Source organism: Nanorana parkeri, unplaced genomic scaffold (assembly GCF_000935625.1).
Source record: "Nanorana parkeri isolate BGI_ZX_2015 unplaced genomic scaffold, ASM93562v1 scaffold727, whole genome shotgun sequence".
NCBI classification, from domain to species: Eukaryota; Metazoa; Chordata; class Amphibia; order Anura; family Dicroglossidae; genus Nanorana; species Nanorana parkeri.
The window spans coordinates 67,509-78,451 of record NW_017306995.1 but is presented as its reverse complement, the minus strand read 5'-3'; the positions used below and the strand labels follow the sequence as shown (position 1 = coordinate 78,451).

The 10,943-nt window shown below is 38.1% G+C and overlaps 1 protein-coding gene across 1 annotated transcript in view; it reads right to left on the bottom strand.

Moving 5' to 3' along the window:
* DHRSX (dehydrogenase/reductase X-linked) overlaps positions 1-10,943 on the bottom strand; it is a 219,716-nt gene that overhangs the window by 152,957 nt on the left and 55,816 nt on the right. The window contains exons 2-3 of the mRNA XM_018564129.1: positions 9,461-9,568; positions 6,705-6,773 (exon numbers count right to left, since the gene is read on the bottom strand). Of these exons, the coding sequence (XP_018419631.1) occupies positions 6,705-6,773; positions 9,461-9,568 (177 nt within the window). The remainder of the gene's footprint in view (positions 1-6,704; positions 6,774-9,460; positions 9,569-10,943) is intronic.

Here is a 10,943-nt window from a genome sequence, read left to right as displayed (position 1 = left end):
TTAGTACTGCAGCACTGCATGGGGGCTCGGCACAAAAATGCTGTTTAACTCCATATAATATTTAAAAATAAAGAAATAAATAACTATGTAGACATTGCTAACTTAGGCTTGTATCCCCCTAGTGGGGAAAATAGATGAGCACGTGTCCAAACTCCAGACCAGAACATTGTATATAGTGTGGCACAGCTATATCCAATTCTGCATACCTGGCTTTATATTATAAAAACATTTAATAATAATATAAAGCCAGTTATACAGAATTGGATATATCTGTGCCACACTATACAGTGTTCTGGAGTCTGGACATGTGCTCATCTATTTTCCCCACTAGGGGGATACAAGCCTTAGTTAGCAATAGCATGATCTAAATATTCATTTCATTAATCAATGTCTTTTTTTATATATTATAAATTGTATAATATAAAAAAAGACATTGAACAGTGTATTATTGTATAGTGTGGCACAGCTATATCCAATTCTGCATACTGGCTTTATATTATAAAGTTCTTATAATATAAAGCCAGGTATGCAGAATAGGATATAGCTGTGCCACACTATACAGTGCTCTGGTCTTGGAGTCTCTACATATGCTCATCTATTTTCCCCACTATGGGGATATAAGCCTTAGTTAGCAATGGCATGATAAATATTCATTTCATGTTCATTTCATGTTCATGTTCTTCATAATATTAAGAAACTGACCTAAAGTCATGATTTTGTATTGCTTTAGAAAAAATGTGACCTGTCCCTTTAAGAAAAAGTATCGGTAATTGGTATCGGTGAGTACTTGGGAAAAAGTATCGGTACTTGTACTCGGTCTTAAAAAAGTGGTATCGGTGCATCCCTAATTTATTTTCTATGCGCCTCAGCACCATCTTGTAGCCATATTACATTAAAAAAACATTCAAAAACACATTCCCTTTTAAAGAAACAACTAAAGAGCAGTTATTTTGGCATATATCCACACGGTATACATCTTCACAGATACTTGCAGGGCGAACGCCTTGTTAATCATTTATAAATAGACCTCTAAGTGTATTTTACAATATGTATAATTATTTTTCTTTCATATATTTGACTTTAGCTTTTATATATTAGACAATGTCAACATTAATAACTTCCACAATGCAATATACAATATAATGTTGACCCATCAACAAAATATGTAATGTATATTGCAAATTTTAAAAAAAAGCAAGTTTGTGAAACATATACAACTGAATATTTATTACCATCTATACAGCAACATTTTAATCAACATCTGAACTGGCTCAGTGAGTTCCTTCCAATCAAGTGATTGTTTGGCTTTTCAAACCACTTGCATATTTCGCCATTTTAAAGTATGAATTCAGTTATAGCAATCACTAGACATTTTTTTTTACACCGGAAAACTATTTATATATGTGTATGTCCCAGCCACTATAATAAGGCTGCATTACTATCTATGTAAGCTCCTTTCATACTGGATGGGAGTTGGTTTATAAATGTATTGAATACCCCCTTAATGACAGCTGGAACAAAGAATAATTTGTGTCATATCTTCCTCAGCCTGCTTTAAATTACCACAAAAACAATTCTGTGAAAGACTAAAATTACCATAATAGCTTTGTAACAGCATTAACACATAAAGACAGAAAACAAAAACATATAAAGATTTTGCATGGTTTATATATAACCAACATGTCCTAATAGATGGATTTCACATAAAGAGAGATTCCTCGCCATTGCACTTATAATATGCCAATATAACATAAAGTAATGTCCCCTAAAATGTAGATCCATTGTATGTGCTTAACCACACTGTATCCCAACAAACAGTACAGTGAGTTAAGTTGCTATTGAGGTACACCAGCACCCAGCACAGTATAATAGGTGAGGAAAGATCCACATAGGAGTGCACCATAACACACATGCATTCTGGTGGACTGCATTATCAAAAGTTCCAGGTCCAGATTTTGGTCTATTGCTGTGCGTTGGCAGCCCAATCTAAACAACACAACCTACTTTAATGCATAAAATCCAACACATTAACATACCTGTGGTAAAGCGCCACAAGGGACCAGAGCCAGGTTTGAATGGGGTGTTAAAGCTATGCATATAACTCTGAACACCGTGTCTTCTAAATACCGAAAACTCAATTACAAACAATGATCACATTAGCATATGCCATTAAACCAACTAGGTTGTATGCACTTGCCTAGGCTGTTAAAAGAGTAATCCGAATCTAATTACATATTACTTTTTTAAAACTACACAAGTTTCCTGTTTGTTCAGGATTTAAGGGAATTACCATAAACGTATCCTACTTATCATTCATCTTACAAGTCAAGGATTAAACTACATATTTGTTTTTAATAAGCAAAAGTCATTGGGTTTTGATCATTGTCACTGTGGCAAAAAACATATATTTAATGTGTCCTTCTGCTTTATTTTTAATATTGCATTCAGAAATCCTAAAATAAAATGACACAATTTCTTTGCATCACAGTACATTTTTTACCTTTAAAATGGCACTGTGAAGGTATTAGCGCTGTACAAATACTTATACTTGTTATTGCATCTTCTACCCACCAGACAGAGGTGGTTGTATCTGGTAGTCAAACAAGTACATAAGTTATTTTATATATTTATTTACAGTATCAGTCTGTTTTCCCCCTATTTCTACAACCATATTTAGGGTATATGTACAGATTATTGTTTAGTCCATTCAAACAAATGTATATATGCTGTTTAGATTAAGTACTACAAATGCTAACCAAAAATATATTTTTTCAAAATGTAGAGATCTGTAGCTAGCTACAAGGCATTTCTACCCAAACAAAGCTACTTATTGAAGAAAATGGAATGACAGCATCTCCACATATCAAATACAAAGTCTTTGAATTCACAGTTAATAAATACATTACACAATATAACTAGGAATCAGAAATATCAGTATAGCATGACCGGGGTAGCTACAGTCAGACACCTGTGCACGTCCCTGGTTTTGAGACCACGCTGTGACTGACTGCCACTGGTCTACACTACTGACTGGGAACCAATCATGAGGATCACATGAGGTTAGTTTATAAACAGCCTTGCTAGCTTCAGCTGTAACTTGCACACAGAGAGGTTCAATAATAGCTAAAACCATCAGGCGTCAGTTGTCACTGTTTACAGTAAACAACAAAAAAATAATAAAAGACATTATAAAAAAATATGATTAAAAATTGTTATATATTTATTTACATTTTTGTCCATTTGCCAGCTTATAGTAGAAAACATGAGCACCAGTGTAAGTTTTAAAACAGCACATGGGAATTTAGATAATAATGCTTCAGGTAACCCCTTACAGCATAATAAAAATTAAAATATTGCTCTATATATTACACTTTTTCTGCTCATGTGCTGTTCAGTGTACAGTCTTGGAACGACTTTCTGCCTAGACAAACTAACTCCCATGCACATGTATGAGAGTTACGTCAACTGGAGCCAGACAATCAAGTGGCAGAAGAGTCTGAACCTGGAAGAACGCGGAGAGAAGTCAGCCGAAGATGAAAGCAACAGTGGCAGAGGGGAGTGCTAACATTGCAGAGCTAGAGGAGATTGTATTGATAGGTAAGACTGCAACAATGTGCCAACATGCTGTGCACGCAAGCACATTATGGCTAAAAGCTTCTGGGGACCATTTTTAACAAGGGTTTACTTCTGCTTTAAGGCTAAATACACAAAGACTGTACACAAAGTACATGCAATGTCTGCTTTGGCCACACTGATAAAGCTCCCCTGGTGGGCCCCCAGCCATTGAAATGCATGCTTAGCTGCATTAAATGCTGCATACAACATTCACCCCATCATGATGTAGCACGGTTCAGTGTTCCACAAACACAGAAGTTTGGCTCAGTACGCCATTTTCTATTTGGCATATGTGAGTGAATCATTTGAAAGACCAGCCAAGCAACTCTTTTAGTGAATGTGTAAATTTAGCTTAACTGCCATATCATACATACTTGTTTCATTAGCCAGTTCTTTTTAAGAACATGTGTGCTTAAAGTGTAATGAACCAACAATATTGGACAATACATCCACAAGCTAGTAAGCATATAGCATGATAATAATGTTGTATAGATAAAGTCATTTATTTTTGACCTATTAGGTTTTGGTAGTTTGCAGTAACTAAAAATATGCATTTTAACATGTGTGTTAGGGCTTGTTCCCATCAACAGCCAAGCTCGACCACACGACTGGTGGTGTGCATGTGCCCCTACAGTGCTGATGTGCTCGATCGAGCCGTTTTTTTATTTGTGAGAATTTTATTGAAATGTCACAAGTGACATTTTATGTTCTATGTGCTCACCGCAGTGCATTGCGGTTGCATCTAACCGTGGTGCGCTTTAAAAAAGTACTGCATGCCGTACTTTTTTAAGCGCACACCACCAGCACATGGTGGTATGGACTGTCCCCATCCACAACAAGGCAAATTGCCTTGTCTTACATTCGGGGTGCTGTGGCAAAAACCATCCAGCGTAGCCTGAATGCAGATGGTGTGAATGAGCTCTTAAAAATGAAAAATGGGTTGCCCAGCGAAATAATTAAAGGGATAAATATTGGGAAAAGTGCATGTTTTGTACATATGTACTGCCTTTTTTTGCCCCAACAAACACTTCTAAGACACAAATAACAATATCAAACCAATTATTATATCAGACCAACATACTGTTATGTGAATGGCCAGCATTAGGCTATACAAATTATACCTTGTCTTTAACACCTATGCTCTATAAAATACTATAAAATGATGCTGAAGTTTTTCAACAAAGAGAAAGCTTACAACTGTGTATCTACTTAATAAATGATAACATGGCAATCCAAATGGAAGCAAGCTCCTTATCTCCAGTTAAATCACCCCCAATCTGCTTAGAGCTGTACACCAGACATAAAAAAATACATAAATGAATGTGGTTTTGTAGTCATGAATACATCCCCAAATGTATTTATATACCTGCAACAAGTGTAGGTACCTTAATTTGACTTGGTATCAGCCCCTTGCAGTTCCTGTACAGCATAGCTGTGATTGGGAAAGGTAGAAGCAGCACCATATGTCAGTCAGTTGTGCTCAAGTGCCAGGAGCATACTAATATGAAGAGAGCAAAATGACAGCAAGTTGAGTTTGCCAGTCTTCTGCTTCTCTTTTCACTGTCCAATCACAGGGTGTGAACTGCAGATCAAATCCATGTATCCTCCTCTGCTAGAGAGGGCTGTGCTGTGTAGCAGAGCTAAGTAAATCTTAGAACTCGATTGAAAGGAATGATAATACATTGGCAGGTAAAGCAGCTCACAAGCATCTATTTGATCTGTGTGTTTAGCTGTTTGTCTGGAGTGCAACCTTAAAGGAGAACTATGGGGTTAAGGCTTTTCCCGATAGTTCTCCTTAGGGTAACGGGAGGACACAAACTAGCATCCTCCCGTCAACCTAGGCTCAGTATACCGCAAGCTGTAGCTCGCGGTATACTGAGAGGGTGCAGTATACCGTGAGCTGCTGCTCGCGGTATACTGAGACGCTGCAGCTGAAGCGGATCCCGACAATTATGCTGGGATCCGCCCAGCTGCGTGACTGACATCTGGCTCTGCCTATCTAGAGGCAGAGCCAGCTGTACCCGCCCCCTCCCCCTTCTGTTCCGCCTGTCATCGCTGGCGGATCGGAGCGGGGACGTGGGAATCCAGCCCCTCCCCTGTCACAGGATCGAGAGGTGAGCGAACGCCGGTATGTGTTCGCTCACCTCCCGATCTACTGAGCCGACCTGTGATAGTCTCATTGTCACAGTTCGGCTAGAACTATGAGGTGAGTGAAAAGCACTCACCTCATAGTTCTCCTTTAAGTGTCTAAAGTGTCCTAATTGACTGGTAGAAGAAACACACATCATTGTGCAAAGGCATGTATGGATGGTTCCAAACTCACTTCCTTCCTGCCTTCAAAGTAGATCTTAATTACTCTAACTCTAGGAAAAAAAACTCCACTGATTCCTGCAATTAGAAACACTAGCATAGTAGGCTCTTTCAGCTGCCCTTAATTCAGCTTTAAACATATCTTAAGCCAAAACATGTTTGTGAAAAATTGTTAAAACCTCTGTTATGTTTTTTGGCTGTTTGTGTCCCTGCTGGGGAGATTTACATTCTCATCCACTGCAACTGAAAGTGAGGAAAAATCCAACATTTTGAGTTCAATCCAATGGGGATAACTGTGCTAGTGATAACTGTCTAAGAGGGGATTTATCTCACTTTGCAATGATTTTCTCTCATTTCCTGTTGTGAAGGGAAGTTTCTCAAATGGGCAGGACCCGGACAGGGGTTTTAACAATTCCCTACTCCATCTTAAAAAAAAAAAGAAAAAGATATACTCCAGGTTGGATATTACGTATGAATATTTTTATCAATGCAATCATAATGAAATGTGCCTTTGCTTGCATGTTTATCAAACCGGAATTCGCAATCTAACTAGATGCATTGCTAGTATTGCTAATGCATTTGCAAATCATTTTTAAAAAGAGAGCTATACAAAATAAATGCAAATAAAATTAATTTCAAAATATAAAATTATTGAAATGTTTATTTATGACTTACCCACTCAACTAAATCGTATGGTCCACTAAACAGTATTACTAATACAGCTTGTGCTCTTTTATCTGCTTTGCTTTCATGCTAGCGGGTTCATACAAAATGCATACCTTTCTCATTTAGGGTGTCTTCTTGTATTCGTCTCACTGCTTCATTGCCATCAGCTTCATTGTTTCCTGCTGTAATGGATGAACTGAATGTTTATTCACTGAACTGCAATGAAATATTTACAACCGTTGCACAATACTGTTTATGCTTTAAATAAATGTAATTGTTGGTGTGTGTTATAGACATAAAACAATACAATAGTGGTATAAACAGCATTTTGCTTTCTTAGTCATGAATTGTTTTGGTAGTATGCACAATATGTAAAAGTATTATTGCACCAAGCATTATTTCATGATTTATCTAGAAACCTAGTGCCCAACTTTTGGCCTTTGCTACTTATGATGCAGCCCTGGGGCTGGTAATTTGAAGGGGACTATAGGTAGCATAAATATGGGAGCATTAGTCTGTGAAGAGGCTATGCTGGCAGCGATCTTTAGCAGTTTTATGCCCTTATTCTCTGTCAATCTCCTAGGGCGGCCTTTCTCAGCCAGAGTTCCATGGTGTGATTCCTGGCCTCCTCAGGGGTGCCCCAAAATGTTGTGGTAGTGGGACTGTGATGTGAAGGGGGAATCAAGATTGAAGGAGGCTTCTGATGTAAAGGGGGACCTCTGATGTGAAAATGGGGGGGGGGGGGGGGCGTTTATTAAGACTAATGTGAAGGGGGCTCCTGAAGTAAAGGGGGAACTTTGATGTGAAAGGGGGGGAGTCTGATATGAAAAATGAGCTTCTGATGTAAAAGGGGGGCTTCTGATGGAAAGGGTGACTCTGATGTGAAAAGGGGGAGATCTTGATTTGAAGAGGGCACTTTGATGTGAAGGGGGAAACCCACTTTTGTGTGTGTTTTTGTGTGTTGCCCCCCTGAAAACTAGGACATTTTAGACTGGGCTGCCTTTAGATTTTTTCCATACGTTGCCGTGACCAAAAGAAGGTTAAGACACTGCTCTAGAGCATATTTCCAGCCTGCAATCACACCTGTTTCATACAAAACACAGAGACCATGATTGGTTCTGATGAAGGAGGCGTGACCTCGGAAACGCGTCAACCAAGAAGGACAGATAGCCGGCTGGCTAAGTCTGTTTTACCTGATCTGTTTATGCCTATTACCTATCTCCCTTTGTGAGTATATTTCCAACTGTTTTCATTTTCTTTTATTAAAAAGTTTTACAAGATGGAGGCACTCTCTGTGTTTTGTATTTCAGTTTTGTGGGGTTTATATTCGCTCAGACCACAGTGGGCTTTTAGGTAGAGGTGATGTTACTGATCTAAAGGGTGCTGAGTGATGTAAAACTCTCACATGGTCAAATTGCAGGAAGATGTCTGTGAAGTCTGTTGGGCCAAGGTAGGTACTGGCCCATCCAACTTACTATGTGAGAATAATCCAGGACAAATTTTTACATTTTCAGTTACGCTAAAGTAATTTTTTTATGACAATGTAACCATTTATGCGTTGAGACTTATTTTTTAACATCTTGGCAATTGGCTCATTAATCGCGCTAGAATATTCTATTTTGGTCCCCAAAATTTACTGAGACAAAAAAGGCTTTCTTGGTAGCTCAGTCTTTGAAGTTCATATTTTCTAGACATTTTTAAGACATAAAAATGAATTTAAAAAAAAACATTTTTTTCTGTCTGACCAGAGGTAGTGTTAAAACAACTGAGTGTACTGCAGATACAAATTGGCAATTATATTGCAACTTGTCTTGTTTATTATAACACTTAAATTATTTTTACCATTGCTACCAAACACTGCAAAGCCTTTTACAACTGGTATAAAGGTTTTGTGTATTTTTTGGAAGGAAACATTATGAAAAAAAGACAAATAAAACAAGCAAAATGGAAAAAGAGCACAAAACAACAATAATTATATGGGGCATTTATTAGGGTTAACTAAGTGTTAATAAGGTAAATAAAGAAAATAAATGTTTAATTACTACTTTTAAAGCTGCTAATTAAAGGACTAGCCATTGATCTGCACACAAGCACTACATCAAAATATGTTATTACTTAACATTTATGGTTGAAGTGTGCAACCACTGTTTGTGGACTTCATTCACACAATATCACTCCTGAAAAATATACAAAGGCCTGGTTGTCAAACTGACAGCCGTGTCTCAAAGATTACACTGCAATGTTGCAGAGAGGGGTGACCGGGCTATACAAAGCATGCCCAATGTCTTTAGACTAAGTTTTTATTTCACAGTCTGGTCTGGTGTTTACATAATTCAGAGTAGGAAAAGCAGTGCTAAAGTATGTACTTAGGGTAGGTATAAGGGGGTATACCTCATATGGTCAAAGTATTTAAGATATTATTAATGCAGCTGAACGGTCAATAGTATATGAAAACACAGGAAGCCAATCTTTTTAGCAGTTTAAAACAATGAAGGATAATTGGCTGTAATGGGTAACTGCACTTGAAATACTGATTGTTGTCTTTAAAAAAAACTATATACAGCTTCCATAAGTCATATTAATCACCAATTTTTGGTAACCACCTCCTTCTAACTTAACACAATTTTGGTGACTACCAACACCAAAGCAGTAAATTTAAACTAGGTCCAATGTATTCAGATGTAGTTTAACCTACCAGTATGCTTTTGGGTTGTGGGATAAACCAAGGCTCCTAGAATCAACATACAAGCTCTATGTCCCAAAATTGAATTTAACCCCAAACCTAACATGTTCTAACCATATGCCCAATTAAGGGAAGAATACAAAGATAACTGTTAGAACAAGTGCACAATTAAACAATGTCCCTTACCTATTATCACGTGCATTCCATGTTTAGCTAAATGTTTTGCTGTATAATATCCTATTCCTCTTGAGCCTCCAGTTACAAAAGCAACTTTTCCATCTTGTCCAGGGAGATCTACAAGAAAAATAAGTAAGAGAAAACATTTATAACCAATTTACAATTTAGTAGAGTAAGTCAATAAAGTATGTACCCATTTGGCACTGTACAAGTCCTGCTTTGTGAGCAGACTAACAAGTTAACAGTACACCAGCCAGCATGCTATAATGTGCGCTGGTGTGTGTTGTGTAGGGGTGGTGTAATGTGTTGTTACACAGTGTTTACTTTTTACTTTTATTAACTTCTTCGAAGTGTCACAACATGGCACTTCATTCAACCTTACGCACCACAGCTCATTCCGACACACACACTTTATTTTTTACAACACTCCCAGGTGTGATGGAACTAAACTTCAGCATTGGCAGTTTCCAAAAGCTGGGCACACACCTTACAACCATCGCAAGACTTCTGTCTTGCGATGGTTGTAAGGTAATTTAAAAAACGTACGATCTGCCTTGGACAGGCAGATCGTACTTACGATGATCGCAAGCCACGCCCCCCGAGGGGCGGGCTTACCGATGACCGCAATGCCGAACGGGCAGTGTGCCCGGCCCGTCCGGCTTTTATCTTACGAACATGCTACACACCCGTCGAACATCATACGATGCTCGGCGGGTTTTCGAACATGTTCATAAGTTAAAAGTCGTGCAACCTTACAGTAGTAGAGGTCGCACGGCTTCCACACACCTTACGATAGTCGTACGATCGCGGGATTTCCCGCGATTATCGTACGATTATCGTAAGGTGTGTGGGCACACTAAGACATGCAATGGCCAAAGTAAGTATGGTTATGGTGCAACTGAAACAGCTGTGGGAACCTTATCATTCTGTATTCATTGTTGTGAACAATCATAATGTCTGAAAACTTGGACCGCTTATGAGTATGCCCAATTCCAATTATCCTGATTTTTGCTTAGCTGTGTGCAGTCTCATTGTAACATTCTGTTCACAGCTTGCTGTTCACTAAAAGCTGAAATATCTAGTGAAATATCATGTTCCATTATTTCTTTAACTTCATTAATACTATTCACTAATCATAACTCGCATAGAACTCCATTTCATGGACAGTACTGATATTTTACAGTACTTTTATTCTTCTTTTACAGCTCTATTTCTATGATCTATTCCTCCCTGCTGCTTTTCTGATTTTATTGCTGCTTTTTGTTGGCCTGCTCCTCCCTGCTGCTTTTGCCTTTACTCCCATGGAACTGTGACCTAGCCTTTCCTGCTGGTTTCCTCTTAATGAAGCTTCTTTTCTCTGACCTATTCCTCTTTGCTGAAATATATATATAACACTCAGTAAAAAGTGAAAAACCACCCCCCAAAATCAGCATAGAAGACATAGAAGAAAAAGAACCACATATGTGTAGGAGGAATTTAAGACTGCATGTTG